General features: G+C 39.0%; 1 protein-coding gene across 1 annotated transcript in view; it reads right to left on the minus strand.

Annotated features, from left to right (window-relative positions):
• The window catches only part of PAWR (pro-apoptotic WT1 regulator), a 111,584-nt gene that overhangs the window by 17,115 nt on the left and 72,836 nt on the right, over positions 1-21,633 (minus strand). The window contains exons 3-4 of the mRNA XM_069584121.1: positions 18,946-19,077; positions 7,380-7,414 (exon numbers count right to left, since the gene is read on the minus strand). Of these exons, the coding sequence (XP_069440222.1) occupies positions 7,380-7,414; positions 18,946-19,077 (167 nt within the window). The remainder of the gene's footprint in view (positions 1-7,379; positions 7,415-18,945; positions 19,078-21,633) is intronic.

Consider the following 21,633-nt stretch of genomic DNA (forward strand, 5'->3'; position numbering starts at 1 on the left):
TTAAACTACATAATAAATTGTAAATCCATTTAACCATTCAAATTACAGTACTGTATAAGATTTAGAAGGTAGTCAAACAAAAATACACTTTCTTCAGGATACCTCCAGTATCAAATAATTATCTGATACACAGAACAAGGGAATAACAAGTTAGTAACTAGCACAGAGATGGGAATACCAGACCACCTGACCTGCCTCTTGAGAAACCTGCATGCAGGTCAGGAAGCAACAGTTAGAACTGGACATGGAACAACAGACTTGGTTCCAAATAGGAAAAGGAGTTATGTCAAGGCTGTATATTGTCACCCTGCTTATTTAACTTCTATGCAGAGTGCGCATCATGAGAAACGCTGGGCTGGAAGAAGCACAGCTGGAATCAAGATTGCTGGGAGAAATATCAATAACCTCAGATATGCAGACGATACCATCCTTATAGCAGAAAGTGAAGAGGAACTAAAGAGCCTCTTGATGAAGGTGAAAGAGGAGAGTGAACAAGCTGGCTTAAAGCTCAACATTCAGAAAACGAAGATCATGGCATCTGGTCTCATCACTTCATGGGAAACAGATGGGGAAACAGTGGAAACAGTGTCAGACTTTATTTTGGGGGCTCCAAAATCACTGCAGATAGTGACTGCAGCCATGAAATTAAAAGATGCTTACTCCTTGGAAGGAAAGTTATGGCCAACCTAGATAGCATATTCAAAAGCAGAGACATTACTTTGCCAACAAAGGTCCGTCTAGTCAAGGCTATTGTTCTTCCTGTGGTCATGCATGGATGTGAGAGTGGGACTGTGAAGAAAGCTGAGGGCCAAAAAATTGATGCTTTTGAACTGTGGTGTTGGAGAAGACTCTTGAGAGTCCCTTGGACTGCAAGGAGATCCAACCAGTCCATTCTAAAGGAGACCAGCCCTGGGTGTTCTCAGTTCTTGAAGGACTGATGCTAAAGCTGAAACTCCAGTACTTTGGCCACCTCATGCAAAGAGCTGACTCATTGGAAAAGACTCTGATGCTGGGAGGGACTGGGGGCAGGAGGAGAAGGGGATGACAGAGGATGAGATGGCTGGATGGCATCACTGACTTGATGGACATGAGTCTGAGTGAACTCCGTGGGTTGGTGATGGACAGAGAGGCCTGGCGTGCTGCAATTCATGGGGTCAAAAAGACTTGGACTCAACTGAGCGACTGAACTGAATTAGTACAGCGTGTGAGTTACTAAGCATCAGTGGGTCCTATGAATCTGTGGGTTCCATACCCACAAACTAAACCAATGCCCATGGAAGAAAATATTCAGAGTAAGGGAATTCCGGAAATTTCCAAAATGCAAAACTTATATTCATATAGCACTTACACTGTATTAGGTACTATAAGTATTCTAGAGATTTAAAGTATACAGGAAGATGTGCATAAATTATACACAAATACATCATTTTACATAAGGGACTTGAGCATCCACAGATTTTGGTATCTTTGGTGGTCCTGGACCCAATACCCCATGTATCAAGAGATGAGTGTAAATGTCTTAGTGTCTTTTAAATTAAAAGGTAAATACAAGTAGAAGATCTAATATTTTCCTCCTGCACCCAACATTATCTTGAGATTCACCCTGCCTTGGAAACTAGCTTAGACTCATTTAAAGGTCACAGGAAGTCATTAAAGCAGGGAAAGTGAGAGAATCATTTTAACAAAGTGGACAGGAAATAAGCAAAACTGAAGGCAGGGAGACCAGTGTGGAAGCTATTATAATCATCTATGTAAGAGATGATGATATCCTAGATTGGTGGGTAGGTACTAGAGCTACACAGGAAGTAAATTCAATAAGTTTTGGTAAATGGCTGAATGTTAACGAGGCAGTGAGGGGGGAAAAAAAAGGGTCAAAAGCAACGTCCAGATTTCTGACTAGAGTAAGAATGGATTTTGATGCCAACTACTGAAATCTAGGGCTTCCCTGGTGGCTCAGATGGTAAAGCGTCTGTCTCCACTGCAGGAGACCTGGGTTCGATCCCTGCATCAGGAAGATCCCCTGGAGAATGAAATGCAGCCCACTCCAGTACTCTTGCCTGGAAAATTCCACGGACAGAGGAGCCTGTTAAGCCACAGTCCATGGGGTGGCAGAGTCGGACACGACTGAGCAACGTCACATTCACTTTCGCTGAATTCTAAGTTTCACAAGTTTGCTTTTGAACATGCTGAGTTTAAGATGCTTCTATGATATCTAAAAATATATATTTTAAAGTTGCTGGTTATATAGGAATGGAGCTAATGATTTGGAATCATCAGCATAGGCATATATAATAACTGAAGTCATCAGAGTGAAAAAAATTTCCTAGTGCAAATAAACAGAATAAAAATAATAAGACAAAGTGCTGAGTAACACCAACACATAAAGAGTAAGCACAGGAAAGGAAGAAATACAAACAAAACCGGGAAATGCCAGCAGAGGGGTAGGAGGGACTCGAGAGAGCAAGGTGTCGCCTAAGTTGCAGCATACAAAAGAGAGAGCCAGAATCATTTTAAAGGCCTCTTTTCACTTAAAAAAAGTCCACTCACCTGCATCAACCACATGATTATTCAAATACAAACTACAATGCTGACAACTACAAATAAAAACCCAACATGTGGATATGCCTTACTATGTTTGTATTTGCTTGATGTACATACAAGCTTAAAGTAAGATTTCAAAAAGTTTAATCTATTTATTAAAAAGTCCTTCTTATTAGGCTTTATGCAAATGATAATATACAATTTCAAAACAAGGAATATTACTGAAAAAAATCAGTGATTTATCCCTACTATGTATTATGTTTGTAAAGAATACTGTCATAATTGTGAATAATTGTGTTACTAGCTCTTATTGCCAAATTTAGTTCTGTTTATTTTAAAAACAGAAATGTTTTAACTGATTTTCAGGGCTAGAAATGTACAGTGCACAATACCCAGAGTAAAAGATTGTTTTATTAACTCCAAAAAGATTGCAATGTTCCATTCAGGAATGCTAACACAAATCTCTAACTAATACACCTCTAGAAAGAATCCTCCTCTGCCCTTAGTTACAAAGTTATTAACCAAAATGTTCAGAAAAGGAGAAAGAATAAACAGTATTATCAAGGATAAACACCACCATTTACTGAAAGTGTTCCCCCTCTGGGAATTTTCTGTGGGAAGAGTAGAAGGTGTTGTGTTGGGGGATGAAACACTGTTATTCTAAAACTACCACAAGGACAAGATTGGCAGCACCATGAGATTACAACTAGAGGAATTTTATGCTAAAATAAGATATTTTAAAGTTTCGCAATTAGAAGTAATACGAGGCTCATGAGTAAAATCCTCCTTTTAGAAAGGATATCAAATATCCAGAAGTACTGGCTAAACTGTAACATTCTTAAATAACCAGCAAGTGCAAGCCTAGCCTCGAGTCGTAATATGTTCACTGCCTTATTGCACTCCACCACTCCAGTCCCACCGTCCTAACAGCCCCACCCGCTGTGTAGGCTCTCTCTCCCTTTAAACACACACACACAAACAGAGCAACAGCTAAATACAAAAGTCACTTCTCAGACTCTATTAAAATTACGATACACATTCACTGTGGGAAACATATAATATGATCAATCTCTCCAGTAACCCCAATAACCCAGAGACAACAGATGTTGTGAAAGTGAAAGTCGCTCAGTCGTGTCCCACTCTGCGACCCCATGAACTATACAGTCCATGGAATTCTCCAGGTCAGACTACCGGAGTGGGTAGCCTTTCCCTTCTCCAGGGGGTCTTCCCAACCCAGGGATCGAGCCCAGGCCTCCTGTATTGCAGGTGGATTCTTTACCAGCTGAGCCACAATTCCACAATATATCAATTATTAGTAGCTCATAACCTTTTTGGATTGCAGATCCCTTTGAAAATCTGATGAAAAATGTAGCTCTTCTCCCAAATAAGCATGATATTCTTTTATATAGAAATTTAGCAGCTTGTCAATAGAGCTCAAGTTTAGAACACCTTATATAAGAGACACTGTTTCATTATCACACCCTTTGTTATATGCTCTCCCTCTACTCGTTTAATATAAATAGGCAATATTTTTCCTATAATTATTAATTCTTGTAGGTAATGTTTTCTACAACATCAGTTTAATGTCCGTATTGTAACTTTCATATATTACAGCATATACACTATCTCATTGTTATAAATTTAAGTTTTTCTGTTAGGGGCTATCATACATGTTCTTTTCTCATATGTTAAATACAGTAAATTATCTTAAAGAGATCACTATAAACTTAACCAAGTAAACATTCTATTATGAAAATTACACATTGGGGAGAAAAAAAAACCCACAAGTACATGACCACCAGTCCAGCCTTCCTAAACCTTAAGTTTCAGAAACTTTATGACCCCCACCTCCAAATTATTTTCCAAAGTTATTGAAACATAGTTGTTTTTTTAAAAAAATATTTATTTCTTTGGCCATGTCGGGTCTTACTCGCAGCACACAGGGATCTTCAACCTCTGCTGTGGCATGCGGAGGAGCCTTTAGCTGCAGCATACAAACTCTCAGTTGTGGCATATGGGATCTAGTTCCCTGATCAGGGATCGGACCTGCACTGGGAGCGCAAAGCCTTAACCACTAGATCACCAGGGAGGCCCATTTAAACATGTTTTATGAAAAGGAGTTCAGTGAATATTTAAGAAATGTTCTAGGTAAACGAGTTGATTCAATAAACAGGGCATAACTAGAGTCACTGCTTAACAAATTCAATGCATCCTTGATAACTGTAAGAAAAAATTAATATTTAATTCATAATTTATAATAACACACACAAACTGATCTTGTGGATGGCTTGTATCTTCTAATGGCTTTTAAAGTTTGTCTAGCCATATGTATAAGTTATTTGGTTTACTGAAAATATTTTCTAACATATAATGCCAAATGTCTATCCTTTAGACCATTCCTCCTTTTTTTCATTCCCATTAATCAGCAGACACCCTCTCTAAGAAATATAGAGTTGCAGTCTTTGTTGCAACTTGTTGACAGATTTAATGAATGCAATAAACTGTTGATATACAATACAACAAATTCCTCCAGATAAGGCATTGATAAGTTCAGATCTAGATTTTGTTTTTTATCTTGTGTCTGAGTTGCAAAGAGTTGGTGAATAATGATTAGAAACTTTAAAATTTTTTTGTTTTTTTAGTAGTATTAAACATGGCTAAACCTTTGACAGTTGAAAAGTAAGAAACCACATGTTCTAGGCTAAGAAAATAAAAGAAGCAACAAGTGCACAAACAGGTCACAAGTAAAATAATGGTCTAAAAAGCCTAAAAATAAAAACATTCACCATGTGGAATCAATTGTCTTCCTGATTTAACACAATGATGAATGGTAAATGAATGATCAATGGTAAGTCAAGCTTTTGATGAAGATCTGTAAGGAAATTATTCCCCTGATGACTCTAACTAAAGAATGCAAATCTGAAAAGTGCCAATTATAATTTAAGGTGTATCATGCGAAGAGTTGACTCATTGGAAAAGACTCTTGATGCTGGGAGGGATTGGGGGCAGGAGGAGAAGGGGACGACAGAAGATGAGATGGCTGGATGGCATTACCGACTCAATGGACATGAGTTTGAGTAAACTCCGGGAGTTGGTGATGGACAGGGAGGCCCGGAGTGCTGCGATTTACGGGGTCGCAAAGAGTCGGACAGGACTGAGCAAATGAACTGAACTGACTTAAGAACTAAATGTGTATGAATGATACAACAAATGTGGTATCATTACTGAAGTTCATTTTTATTTCCCAAAACAAACACTGATAAAAATATTTTGGTTTGAGAACGTGGCCTGCAAATGGGCCAAATCAAAGCTTTTTGATTGACAATGCTTGCTAGCAAACAAAAAAAGATTCTTTCCAGTTTAAACTAGTCATGCTAAGTAAAAATTACCAAACAATGCTTACATGTTAGAAGTTTAAAGGAATCACAGTCTTCATTATACCTATATCAAAATTACTCAGGAATTAAAGTGAAAGGCAGCAGCAGTGGCAAATATGTCAGATTTACTTACTCAGTCGTTGATTACCTTAGCCTTCTTAAACATTGTTTTATCACTAAACATTTACATCTTTTCTATTTAATAAGTTAGTAATAAAATTACAGCTCTTCCTATTCAATATTTTATTTATATACACTATAACATCCACAGCTTTTAACCATATATTTTAAACTTAACATAAAACAGAGGAAAACAGAGGTTTTATACATATAAATCTAAGTAGATTGTCTTGCACAGGCATGTGGGTTCTGGAGTCAGGTTGCCTGAGTTCAAATCTGGGTTCATACTGACTAGTTTTGTAACCACAGTGAAATGATTCTACCTCTTTATTTCATTTCCCTCACCTACAAAGTAAAAGCAAATATTTTACCAACAGTACCTTCTTTATAAGATAACTGCAAAAATTGAATGAGATCTCCATAAAGCACCCTGGACATTAGAAGACTTGATAAGATTTTCCATTATTCTATAATTATTAGCACAAGCATGATGACCACATCTTCTGCAACTTTATGCCTTTAACAGGGAAGGACATTACTACTTCAGGCAACTCTGTTAAACAACTTCTCATACTTAATTCTGATCTTCCTCCTATACATAAGCACATACACTCAAACACATTTTCTGGTAAAAAGCATTATTCAATTGTGAATAGGTGGTGCTATGGACTTGCTCTGGTTTGAATGCTTGTGTCCCTCCCAACTCTTATGTTGAAACCCTAATGTCCACTGTAAGGGCACTGGGAGGTGAGGCTGCGGGAGGTGCCTAGGTCACAAAGCTGGAGCCCTTCTGCACCTGTGTGAGAGCACTGCCGCCACAGAGCTCTCCAGCCCCTCCCACTACATGAGGACACAGCGGCGAGCTGCTAAGTCTGCAACTGGCAGAATTGGACCAAATTACCCACTCTCTCCATCACATGAGGTCACAGGGAGCAGGCAGTTCTCTGAGAGTCAAGAGGAGAACCCTCATCAGAACCAGACCATGCTGTCACTCTGATCGATTTTGGACTTCACAGCCTCCAGAACTGTGAGAAAATAAATTTCTATTTTAGCCATCCTGTCTATGGCATTCTGTTATGGCATTCCAAGCTGACTAATACAGCTGTTATACTTATCTTTTCAGTGTTTAAACACACAAGTGAAAATGACTCTAAGTTTTCTTTTGCTTAGTTCATCAAACCTTTACAAATCCATGTAGTGTGCAGTTTTCAGACTGCAGAGTATGTGAGAGTAAGTTGTGGTCTGCCTACAATGCAGTTTCTTTTTAAGAGGACAATTAAGGTTTCTGACATTATACTTATGTCTACAATATGTTCTTAGTCTTAACTTACGGATTCTTACCTTTTGTATCTTCCTGAAACTGTTCTAGATGGCTCCTATAAAGTAAAAATAACAACATATCAGTTTGGATATGTATAAAAGCACACACAATTTCAGGTTATATAAACCAACTGACAGAGAATGTTGGAACAATTACCATTATTTTAAAAAATTCACATTGCCGATCAAAACAAAACAATATCCTACATTTGATTTTTCAGACAAAACCAATCACTGTTTAAAAATTATATCTTTAATTTGGAAACATTTTAAAAGCTTAGAAAAAAATTTTAAAGGGTTATCATTCATCAACCAATTTAAACATTTTTGGAAGTCAAGCATTAAAAGACACAACATATCCCCCTTCTAGTGTTTTCTATGCCCTCAGTTTAAAAAAAGAAAAAAAAGCTGGGGGGGGGAGGGGGTACAATTCACCACAAACATATAATGATTAATGCTTATTTTTTAAAATAGCTAAAAACTAAAGGTGAGAAAATATTTTTATGCTGATTCTAAGCTAGACCTCCCCACCCCCAAAAGATAGCTGTAAGTTAATATTAAGCATTGGGGTGAGAAAACTATTGTTGCTGCTATTTAGTCGCTAAGTCATGTCCAACTCTTTCACAACCCCATGGACTATAGCCCACCAGGCTCCTCTGTCCATGGGATTTCCCAGCCAAGCATACTAAAGTGGGTTGCCATTTCCTTCTCCAAGGAACTGTCCCAACCCAGGGATCAAACCTGCATCTGCTGCTTGGCAGGCAGATTCTTTACCACTGAGCCACCAGGGAAATGGGAAAACTATGTTGCCTTGAAACCAACAGGGTAGCCTTCTGCTGGCTGAAGACTCTGTTTTGTCTTCTGCAGTTTCATTTTAATAACACAGTCAAAAGTAGGGCTTCCCTGGCGGCTCAGATGGTGAAGTAAAGAGTCTGTCTGCAATGCAGGAGACCCAGGTTTAATTCCTGGGTCGGGAACATCCCCTGGAGAAGGAAATGGCAATCCACTCCAGTGTTCTTGCCTGGAAAATCAAACTGATGGAGGAGCCTGGCAGACTACAGTCCATGGGGTAGCAAAGAGATGGACACGGCTGAGCAACTAACACATAGTCAAAATTAAATGAAGTCTTAATTAACAGATTACAAATCAACTATACTCCTATAATTTTTTAAAAAAATTTTTAAATAAGTAAGTCTTTGACTCTGCAACCCCATGGACTGCAGCCAGCCAGAGTCCTCTGTCCATGGAATTTCCAGGCAAGAATACTGGAGTGGGTAGGCATTCCCTTCTCCAGGGCATCTTCCAGACCCAGGGATCAAACCCAGATCTCCTGCATTGCAGGTGGATTCTTTACCATGTGAGCCACTAGGAAAGCCCATAAGATGATCAGATTCCAGCCTGAAACAGCAAATACTACATGGTACAGTAAAGAATGTATCAATGTGGAAAAACAAGATAGAAAACCATACAGTTATGAGTAAGACTTAGATTCAAGTTCCAACCAGACAGGCCACCCAGTAGCTCTGAGATTGTGGTTAAGTCATTTAACTTCCATTAATCTCAGTTTCTTCATCTCTAAAACAGGAATAGAAACAAGGTCTACTTTACCAGGTTGTTGTGGGGATTAAATGATGGAAGTGATCAAAACAATTAGCAAAACTCCTTTACAACCGGTTAATAATTTTAAATTGACAGCGAAGGTTTTTTTAAAAAAACCTAGGATGTGGAAAAATCTTTACTGAATTTTCTGAGCAGAACTTTAATAAATCTGACTTAATTCCTCCAAATCAATAAATTCCCATTACTATAGCCTACAAGCAAATGGCATCCCACCCCAGTATTCTTGCCCGGGAAATTCCATGGACAGAGGAGCCTGGTGGGCTCCAGTCCATGGGGTCACAAAGAGTCAGACATGACTGAGCACACACAGCACATGCCACAACAGCCTGCATCACTATTTAAATATGACTTTACCACATTTTTAAGTAACGCAATAAAGGGGCAGCAGGGGTCTCTCACCTTTGATTTCTTTTTCCCCAAAAAACTCAGTATAAACAGTATGCAATAAATATATATTGACAACCTATAGAAATAACTTCCCTGGTAATCTACAGTTACAGAAAAAGCATCACCTTGGAATTAAAAAGTTGTCAAAAGCAACCAGGTGATACGATACAAGAAGTACTCATGTGTGGGGGCCTGGCCCCTTAGTAGGATCACCCTGGAGGAGCCATGGTCCAACAACTGGTTCAAAGACATTTTACCCTCCTCTGGGCACCAACTGATCTCATAGCAGGGACAGTAACAAAAGCCTAGCAAGTCAACTTTGAAGAGTTTCTTATCTACCTGTCATTAAACTATGAGACCCTAAAGATAAGACAGACGAATCTTTGTAATCTAACACCAAACATGTAAAACAGAGCTCCTATTTATAAAAATATGATATCTCTAAGTGAATAACAACAAAGAATATACTTTATAAGATCTAGTTTTTTTAAATTATTTTTTAAACCATAGTAACTAGATTAAAATGTTTAATCCTGGTTATTTAGATAAAGCAGAAAGAAATACTAAAGTTATGTGTATACACTCAAAGTAATGATTTCAAATGCAACTCTTCCCCTTAAGTTTTATAAGCAGTATTCCAACTAATATTTTATCAAGGTTTTCTTTCATAATATTCCCTAATCTTATTATTTTTGAACTAAAACTTTAGGCACAGACCTTAAAGGATGTCCATCTAAATTAAATATGCATTAGAAAAGATGCTAATGACACAGTAAGGTCCAAAACATAAACACCTTTCTCTGATTTTGGTTATAATTGAAATATTTCAAAAAATGACATCAGCTTGAGGCAATGGCACCCCACTCCAGTACTCTTGCCTGGAAAATCCCATGGATGGAGGAGCCTGGTAGGCTGCAGTCCATGGGGTCGCTAAGAGGCGGACACGACTGAGCGACTTCACTTTCACTTTTATGCATCAGAGAAGGAAATGGCAACCCACTCCAGTGTTCTTGCCTGGAGAATCCCAGGGGCGGCGGAGCCTGGTGGGCTACCGTCTATGGGATCGCACAGAGTCGGACATGAACGAAGCGACTTAGCAGCAGACTACTTCTTACTGCAATGAAATTAGCATAACTGCTAAATGATAAGAGCCTCTGCTGCATTTACGGATTTGTGTGCAGCTGATATACTGACTGTAATGGTATGGAAACCTGGCAATAAAAAATATTTCTGAAGCTTCATGTAGGCATTTTCCCCTTACATGGCAGAATTAGAGACTAATACACATTTAGATTAGAATTTTAACATGTACAGAAATGTGAGATGCAGGATGTTTTTAGCAACACTATACTATAGTGGCATGATACTACTGTTGCACTGACCCACCTATAAATGTCTTAAAAGTGCCACTGAAGTATACTATTAATACAAATAAGTTGTATGTTACTAATTTTTTTTCATTTCTTACAGCTTTTAAAAAAACAACTAGTCACTTAAAAGGTGCTTCCCAGGTGGCACAGTGGTAAAGAATCTGCCTGCCAATGCAGGAGATGTGGGTTCAATCCCTGGGTAGGGAAGATCCTCTGGAGTAGGAAATGGCAATCCATTCCATTATTCTTGCCTGGAAAAATTCCATGGGCAGCAGAGCCTGGTGGGCTATAGTCCATGGGATTGCAAAGAGTCAGACATAACTGAGCACACAGTCACTTAAAACATATCTCAAGTTTTACAGTATTTTCTGTACAACCCGTCTGGTACAACTGATAAAATTATAAACTCAGACATACTTGACCAAACTGCTCCATGCTCAAGTCCAAGATATGTAAACAATCAGATTTAAGTCTATTTCGATATAACTAATATTCAAGTTAAGATTATAACGCAGACCAACACTCAAGCTTATTGCTTATTGGCCAGATTTGAAAACTGTTTTTATTAGATTATACATTTTGTAGCTAAATGTTATTTCACAGTGACTCTGGTAAGCAAATTTCATTGCTTAACAACCAAATGTTCCTCAAATCAGACAGACTACATTAGTGTCAGCAGAGATTGGGAGGGGTGGCAGCCTGCTTCTCACGTGTATTCAAAACTGATATGTACAGATAGGAGTTTAAAGCCATCTTTACGCCCTGACAAAAAGACAAAACTAAAACGTTAGACAGCAGGAAAAAAAAATCAACACCTATAGTGCAGTTTAACAGTCCCTTACGATTTTGAGGAGGAAAATGCTTGATGCTTCTACGTGTTAATACACAATTCTATACAAATATAACTATAAGCCTCTATATTTCAGGGACCACAAAGACTTCTGAGCTAACAGTGATAACTTAACAATTACTATAACTGTTAAAAAGTTGACAATTTTAGTCTAAACATGGGGGCGGGGGAGAAGAAACACTTTCAGCATCACTGAAACTGCTTATAAAAAGTACAAATATTAAGACTATAATGGTCTTTAAAGTTTCAAAGACGATGTAATTAGACCTTTAATAACTCCAAAGTCTATTATACTACTGATTTAAAATATACTTTTCCTGAAATAATCTTCCTTGCAATGGGATGGTTTATATTACAAAGGAAAGGGGAAAGATCTATGTAGAGCTTAGAAAATGTTGGCAAAGCAAATTGGTTTATGCAAGTTTAAATAAAACATTCTGCTCCATTCAAGCCTACAATGCTCAATAAGGAAATCCCACAAGCATTGTCTTACAGGTGCGACGGGAGATCACAATTTGTAAAGTATGAACAAATACAAAAGCACATGTGAAGTAAGACCAGACCAACACTGGCCCAGTAGAATATAGTGAAATAATACTCAAGTTATTCAAATTTATTTGAGCCCCCAGTAAAACTATGGTATACCACGTTAAATGACTTTCAGGACTAAATTAAAATACCTATACTGGTTGGTGTACACAATGTATTGATACTAAGGATACAAAGTTGAAGATGAATGAAGAATGGAATATCTGTAAGGTATAACTGATAAAATAACTTAAAGGTGAAAATAAGAAAACCGAACACAATGGACATAAAGCAGGGGAACTTGGCCTGGTATGAGAAATCAGAGCCTGAGCAGAACTCTGAGAGGCGGACGGAGCAGGAAAGGGAAGTCAGGCTACCAGGCCTGAGGAGAGGTCAGAAAGGGAGCCCCACGAAGGGGTACTGAGAGCCCCAAACAGAGTGTGAGGGCATGACGGTCGTCCACGGAGGAGGGTGGCCCAAAATGGGGGCTTTGCCCATAAGGGTGAAGAAGGTATTCCCTCAAAGAGGCGGCCTGGCATGGAGAATTCACGGCCTGTGTAGGGTGTGGAGAGGATCTCTGTAGGGAATGAGCAGGGGAGATGTGCTAGAGCCCCAGTAAATAGGATGAAGAGAGCATCCACAGAGTGGTAGCCTGGCCTGGGTGGGTCAAAACCCAACCAGGTTGACAAGGCATCCCCAGACAGGAGTAATCCAGCATGACGCCTCAGTCTGCGCAGGGCAAAGACAGGCCTGAGGGAGGAGCTGCCCTCATGGGACGGGAGGAGCAAAGCAGGGTGAGCAGGGGGTCCACAGGGGGCGTGACCTGCTCTGAGGAGTCAGAATCAAGCAGGGTCAAGAGGGTACAGTACTCTGCAGCCTCACAAGGGAATGGCCAAGCCTGAAGAAAGTGAGGAGTGTTCACGCAGAAGGTGAAGCCAACATGTGATGTCAGAACCCACATGCAGTGAGGAGGGGATCAGCATGCGGAAGGAGTCACAATGGGCGAGAGGTTACACACAGGGGAACTGAATAAATAAGAAAACATATCAAGATAATGTGAAACAGGTTACCCAATGTCAGGAAAGGGAGTTACGGATACTAGACTAAGCCTTGCGATATCAGATGACAACTGCCATACTGGTATAAATTAGTTTCAATATCTACATAAATAGATGTAGCTAGCTAGATAGGTAAGTAAGCGGCAAACAGATATGCATATGTATGTGTGTGCATACAGACACACAAAGTAGGTCTGTACATACAGAGGGACTAGGAACGGTGACACCTCAACAACATGAACACAACTACAGGCCAGATCTTGGCTTCATAGTATCATTCTCAATAAAAGGAATCAGGGCCCCTTAGAGACACAGCTGCTTTCAAGGCTGGAGTAAAAGCTCCAGATGCGTCTGCAATACCTTATTACACCAGAAAACAAAGAAGTATTCTAAGAGAGAGAGGGAGATGCAGCAAACGATACAAAAGGTTACAGGGGCTCCCACTGGCCAAACCTGGGATAATGTGAGTATTAAAATCAACAGTGATGGTGTGGTAGAGCAAACTGGGAGATAGTGAAAGACAGGGAAGCCTGGTGTGCTGCAGTTCACGGGGCTGCAAGGAGTCAGACATGACTTAGCAACTGAACAACAAGGTAGAATAATGACCCTCAAAGATGTTCACATCTTAATTTCTAAAACCTTCAAACATATTAGGTTACACAGCAAAGGGAAATTAAGGTTGCTAATCAATCACCTTAAATAGGAAGATTATACTGCGTTATCTAATGGGCTCACTGTAATCATAATGGTCACTCAAAGTGGAAGAAAGAGGCAGAAAGTCAGAGGGAGATAGAGCAAAGCAGAAAAGTCACAATTTTGACTTTGAAGGAGGAAGAGGGACAAGGAATTCAGGTAGCTGCTAAGAGCTGGAAGAGGCAAGGAAATGGATTCTCTCCTATAGCATCCAAAAAGGAATGCCATCCTGACTTTATCCTTTGATTTTGGTCCACAATTTTACCGGTCCAATGAGACTGCCAACTTAAAAACTGCAAGTTGATAAATCTGTGTTGTTTTAAGATACCAGATTTGTGGCAATCAAGCTAATACAGATTATAACAAGGTAAAACCCATCAGATAAAATGGGGAGTAGCAAGTTGCTAGAGAGATACAGACATAACTAGACAGACCAATGGGTGCAGACAGTAGAGAGTCTGACGGAGATGAAGGAGTCTACAGGCTCGGAGAGCTCAGCCGCAAACACTCATGGAGCAGCGGCAGGGGGCCTGGCAAACGTCGCCCAATCACACGATCAAAGTGGTCAGCAGCAGCAACGCGACAAATTAAACCCGTGTGTCACCGGATAGACCACGCACTGAGAAAAGCACAGCGTCAATTCTGTGATAATACACAGCAGGAATCTAATCAGAAGTAAATATTAGATATGTCACACGACAAAAATAAATGACCTATAATCTTTAAAAGTGTTAAGATTAAGAAAGCTAAGGAAAGATGGATCAAACTGAAGGACACTAAGGAGATACTGCAACTAAACAGAATGTGTGATTCTGAACTAGACCCTTTGCTATAATTTAGGCTATAACTGGGACAACTGGTGAAACTTGATGGTATCTGAATAAACTAGATGGTAAAAAAAAAAAGTGTCAATGTCAATTTTAATTTTCTATCTTGAAGAGCTATGTTGCAGTTATGCAGGAGATCTTTGCAGAAAACACACAGGGAAGTATTGGGTATAATAAAGCATTAAGTTAGCAACTTACTCTCAAACATTTTCAGGGGAAAAAAAAAATTCTCTACACAGTACTTGTAACTTTTCAGTTAGCCTGAGAATGTTTTAAAAGGAAAATCAATAAATGAATCAAAGAAAGAAGTAAAATAAAATTCATAAATGCCCTCTCATAAAATGGTCTTGATTACATAAACTGATAAACTTTTCTTTATAAGTAATTTAGGCAATATGTTGATAAATTTTTAGTCTTAAATATGCATTATAGGGAATTCCCTGGGGGTCCCTTGGGCTCAGCTGGTAAAGAATCCACCTGCAATGTGGGAGACCTGGGTTCGATCCCTGGGATGGGAAGATCCTCTGGAGAAAGGAAAGGCTACCCGCTCCAGTATCCTGGCCTGGAGAATCCCATGGACTGTAGAGTCCATGGTGTCGCAGAGTCAGACACGACTGAGCAAGTTCCACTTTCACCGGCGGCCCAGTAATTACGATTTTGTGCTTCCACTGCAGGAAGAACCGGTTCAGTCCCTGGTGGGGAACTAAGATCCCACAAGTCATGAGGGATAGCTAATAAATAATTTTTAAAAACTGTTCCGACCCAATAAGCTTATCTCTGGTAATCTGGCCAAAGAAAATAATTCAAAACAAGTTCAATTTACATAGATGTTACTTTCAGTAGTACTTATAATAGTAAAAATGTTTAACCACTGAGGAATCCTATTAATGGGAAATTTGTGTCAACTACTATTCACATTAAAAAAGAAAATTCTATGCCAATGAAAATAATATATAAAGAGATTTGAATAACATGAAAAAATGTTATGCTCTAACACCTACAAAGAGAATTTTGGCAATATCATCAAAATTACAAACATGTATTCCTTTTCACTCAGAAATTCCAGTGCTAGGCTTTTATTCTACTGATTTATACACAAATATACAAAAGACTGTAAGTTTCTTACGTATCGAAAGGTTTTTACCACTACATTGTTTGCAGCATCAAAAACTTACATGTTTCAACTAAATGATCAAGTCAGAAAAATTATGATACATCTATAAAACAGAATATTCTGTGGTTTCAAAAAAGATAATAAGGAAGCTCTTTATGTACTATCGCAGAAGTCTCTCTACAATATTAAATGAAAAGAACAAGCTGTAAGAATGTGCCTAAAACTAGGAATATGTATATTATACACACACACACAAACTTGTTTCTGGACTGCCTTGAGACGAATGTACAAGAAAAGAAAGCACTGCTGCTGCTGCTGTTGCTAAGTCGCTTCAGTCGTGTCCGACTCTGTGCGACCCTACAGACCGCAGCCCACCAGGCTCTCCCGTCCCTGGGATTCTCCAGGCAAGAACACTGGAGTGGGTTGCCATTTCCTTCTCCAAGAGAAAGCACTAGTTGCCTCCAAAGAAGGTAACCAGGCAGCTGAGAGAGACTCTTTACTATTTTTTCCTTTCTATGCTTTTTGCATTTTTTAGCATGTGACAATATGTTTCCTTTTAAATTAAGCCTAATGTTTAAAATTTAATACAATTTTATTATAAAAATACAAAAAGAAAGGTACTTTCCTGTCTTTCACATTTTCCATTAATCCTGTATTATTTAATCAGAGATTTAATATATTACTTTAAAAACTGACAGGATTAGGCATGACTACCTAGGAAAAAACATGGTTAAAATGTGTAGAATCATAGGTAAAAATGAAAGAAAAAAATTTAAAGGCTCATATTTTATTACTGCTACTCCATATTATTTGAAAAAAGCCAAACAGAAACTTAAAATACTCTAACCTTTCACAAAGCATACTATTACCCCAAATCCATGTTCCCATTTCATTCATTTCAAAAAATCTGTTCCACTGAATGGCTAAGATTCACATGTGCCCTGTGTACTCAGCTGTGTGGGACTCTTGGTGACCCCATGGACTGTAGCCTGCCAGGCTCTTCTGCCCATGGGATTTCCCAGGTAAGAATCCTAGAATGGGTTGCCATTTCCTCCTCCAGCGGATCTTCCTGACCCAGGGATGGAACCCGTGTCTCTTGTGTCTCCTGCACTGTAGGTGGATTCTTGGCCACTATGCTACCACACAGATAATACTAAGAAACAGTCTTTCTCCCTGGTCTGTTAAAAAAAAAAAGAAAGCCTTAAAACAACCAATGAAGACTTCTTTGGTGGTCCAGTGGTTAAGAATCTGCCTGCCAATACAGGGGACATGGGTTCAATCCCTGGCCCAGGAAGATTCCACAGGCTGCAGGACAACCAAGTCCATCCACCACAACCACTGAGCCTGGGCGCCCCAGGCCAGTGCGCTACATCAAGAGAAGCCTCCACAATGCAAAGCCCCTGCCCCGCAACTAGAGAGGAGCCTCCACCTGCCACCACCCTCCACCTGCCACCACTGGGGAAAGCCCTCATGCAGCCATAAATACATATTTTTTTAATGCCAATATTTTCTATTTATTGTTTTTAAAGTTGGAATTATAAATAAAATCTATCCTATCTTAGAGTAACAGAATATATGAGTTTAGGTAGTAATTCAGAGAGAGGCCAGCTATGTAGACAGAAGAGGTCTTGTTCCCATTCCCACTTCAGTGTGGCAGTCTGCAATCCACGGGAGACTCTCTGCTTCTCTTTCACCCTAAGCACACAGCCTGAAAAATAGATACTTAAAACCACGATCACCAGTGAGGCACATCCTAATCGCTAATGAAACAAATCAAAATGAGAGAAATGAAGGGTAGATCTAGGAAGAGACTAGTAAAGCTACAGGAAAGAAGTTAACCTGCAAGAGATCAGATCAGTTGACACTTCTCCGTATCTGGGTTTAAACCCGGGAATAAGCTAAACAAACACGAAGCTCCCCAGCTTTGAAAGGGTAAGGACTTCATTCAACAGAAATAAATCAGCTCTCTTTCCAAAAGCTGCTGCCTGATGTTAAGTGACATGATCAAGAACTGAAACCAGGTCTCGATTCTTAATCTAAATGCTATACTGTCTCTATCCTAACAAATTAAGCCTATTTCTTCACCTGGAATATGTACAGGTTTCATTTCAACTTTGCTGTGACACACAAAGGATACAAAGATAGTTTAATACAATAGGGCACTACTTCCCCTAGCAGCAGCAACTGCGACACAGGGTAACAGACAAACCCGTGTTACTCTACCAGTCACCACCTCAGCATCTGCCTCGAAGAGAAGACGAAAGAGAAATTTTGCCATTTATATCCAAACCACTTCAAAACATTTTGCCTCTTTCAGCTAAATGCCTTCTATTATAACCCTGCAAGTTAATAGACAACCTTATATTTCATCTTTTTTCATCGATAAAATAGGGAGATGCATGTACTGCTTGGAAATCTCCTTTAAAGTGGTATCAGAATAAAATACATTAAAAAAAAATCAAATGCTGAAAAGACAACACGGCAGCTTAACATCTCAAAATAGCGTCAAATTAATTTAAGATTAAATATACACAGATCATTCCCAAATGATAGTTTATACGGAATGATTCTGCAGAGCAATCTGCTTTAAACTGAGGCACTCCAATGCCAACATCTTCCAATTCTCTGTGCCACAAGAAGCCAAGAAAACAGCTAATTTGAAACTGACCTAAATTTTCTTTTAAAAAGTATAACTACACAGAAACATTGATGTATCTGGCAATTCATAATACTACATATTGTGTTTTATTATGTTCAAACACTTCACTTAATAGAAACTTGTTATTCAACTCTACTTGCTATGTAATTCTAAAGTAAATATCAGCTAAAAATAGAACTGTCTGCTAAACCTTACTTCTTTAAGAGCAAAAGAGCTAATTACTTTTCCTGGTTATTTTCACAATGGATACTGTTTAAACCTACTTGGTTGATCAGTAAATATTCATTGATCAGGATCTAAGGACCAAATACTGCTTACATCAAAAGGTATTTAGACATAAGGAAAATACATACTTAAATTCATTTAAAGTACTTCAGTGGAGCTGATGCAATTAAAATAAAATTGGAAAAATTATTACCAGTAACTTAAAAAAACTATTGTTAAAATAGCTAGTGACATTCTAGAATTTCTAAATACTCACTTGTAGCAGGTAAGAACTTCCCGGATCTAACAAGCTTACAGCCTCATTTTGCATTGTGTTCTGTTGTGTAATCGCATCTTCTCGTTTCCGCTCTTTCTGCCCAGCTTCGTCATCTTCATATTCATCTAAGCACTGAAAGAAAGAACAGTTTTCATTTTATTTCTATATAATATTAATAAAATGTTTTAATAGTACGTGATGATAAATTTGTTAATGAATAGAAATACAGAGCATTCAGAAATTGCTTTACACAATAAAAGTGTTCTTTTCAACAACAGGTGCATTTAATTCCTATACACTAAATTATCTGCTTAAAAGCCAAACTTCCACATGCACACCCCTGTCAACATCTTTTCTCGAGGCTATCACGACTAGTGACAGGGTTTGCTTAAAGCTAGGGTTCATTTATGCTCTATCACTCCATCTTCAAGTAAATGGACTGTGTACCTTAGAGCACTTTTTGGAGGGTAACACAAGATACACCACACAGACATGGAATGTAGAATCCAATGGGAAAACGTGTGCGCATGTGTGTGTGTGGGCACAGATAACTCAACAACAGTGGCCCTCTTTCTACCTCAGCAGTACCTGTGAGTATTTTCACGTCAAGAGTAAATCTTCAACAAAAGACTTTGTAGAACTTGTAACTTTAAAAATGAGTTTAATTTGGAATTGCAAATACAGAAAAAGAATTTCAGATGATGGGAAGAGCATATGAGAAAGCTTGCATGAAAAAGCACTGTTTAAATAATTGAATCAACACCTGCATTATCTACCGCCAAGCTTTGTACATGGGGGGAGGAAAAAACCACAAACAGAAAACAAAACTCTATCTATAACACCCCATGTGAAATGGTGGTCATCTAATCCTTGTAACTGAACACATTCTTAACCAATACAGTGCCTCTGTGTGTTCTATAAGAGACAAAAAATAAATAATCCCTCTGCAGGCACTCTGAGATATACCAATGGCAGGACGGCAGGAAAGGCAACAGGATTTACACAATGTACACAGAGAAAGATTGAAGCCACTGTGCAAAGCAGGGGTCACTAGAGCTTACGGTATAGGAGGACACAGAAACTCAGCGGCACATTCACAGACACAGGGGCCATGGGGCGGGTATGGAAGAAGCATCTGCTGAGATGCAGTCTTAAATCAAGATGTTATGGAGAGAAAGCTGGGAGACAGAATGGAAGGGATGAATTAAAGAAACAGGTAGGTTGAGATTCCAGAAAATGCTCAGGGTCCCTCCTGTAATGCAACTAAGTGTGCACAGGTGTCACCTGGCCCTCATCTCACCCTGTAGGAACTGGGGCTTAGGTAACTGGTACAAGAAATATGATAAGATTGTGGCTGCTGCTATTGCTATAACAAACTGTTCTTGTTCTGACCCAGGAGACTAGTGTCTTCTACCAGGATCCATGAGCCCATAGGAGGCTAACTCGTTAGCCTGTTAGAGGCTAAGATCTCAGATCCTTTAAAGTTCTTGACGGAGGCGAGTAATGGAAAGGCATATGCTCTGTTCACAAAGAAATACAGATAATAAATAGCCTTAGAAGTCTGCACTTTTTGTTACATAACATGGAAAGATGTTCTAGTGATACAATTCCCTGGAATATAAATAAAACATGATTAAGACTGACTTGGGGCAGGAACTTGTACCAGCAATTCAGAGTTCTGATTAATAGGGGCAGGGACCAACAGTGGAAAGACTAGTTAAACAACACAGTAGGCAATGTGGTCCTATGAAAAATGATGTATTTGGGAATTCCCTGTAGATCCAGTGGATAAGACTCAGTGCTTTCACTTCTGGGACCCACATTGAACCCCTGGTTGGGGAACTAAGATCCCACAAGCCATGCAGCAGGGGCAAAAAAAAAAAAAAAAGATATATCTGAGGTAGGAAACAGACTCAATAAAAGAAATCTAGCAAAGGGTAACAAAGTTTAAGAAATTAGTACTGATTAGAAGAAGAATCTCTCTTAGAACTTTTCAAAAGACTTTTTCAAACCAAGAAATAAATGTTTTATGCCAAAGTAACAACAAAATTTAAAAGCAAAGCCATAGTTAAGACATTGATGTCCACTATCAACAATGACCTGCCTCTTGAGAAACCTATATGCAGGTCAGGAAGCAACAGTTAGAACTGGACATGGAACAACAGACTGGTTCCAAATGGGAAAAGGAGTACGTCAAGGCTATATATTGTCACCCTGCTTATTTAACTTCTTTGCAGAGTGCATCATGAGAAACGCTGGGCTGGGAGAAGCACAAGCTGGAATCAAGATTACCAGGAGAAATATCAAGAACCTCAGATATGTAGACGACACCACCCTTATGGCAGAAAGTGAAGAGGAACTAAAAGCTTCTTAATGAAAGTGAAGGAGGAGAGTGAAAAAGTTGGCTTAAAGCTCAACATTCAGAAAATGAAGATCATGGCATCTGGTCCCATCACTTCATGGGAAATAGATGGGGAACCAGTGGAAATACTGTCAGACTTTATTTTGGGGGCTCCAAAATTACTGCAGATGGTGACTGCAGCCATGAAATTAAAAGATGCTTACTCCTCGGAAGAAGAGTTATGACCAACCTAGATAGCATATTGAAAAGCAGAGACATTACTTTGCCAACAAAGTTCTGTCTAGCCAAGGCTATGGTTTTTCCAGTAGTCATGTATGGATGTGAGA

The sequence above is a fragment of the Ovis canadensis genome, chromosome 3 (assembly GCF_042477335.2).
Source record: "Ovis canadensis isolate MfBH-ARS-UI-01 breed Bighorn chromosome 3, ARS-UI_OviCan_v2, whole genome shotgun sequence".
Taxonomy (NCBI): domain Eukaryota; kingdom Metazoa; phylum Chordata; class Mammalia; order Artiodactyla; family Bovidae; genus Ovis; species Ovis canadensis.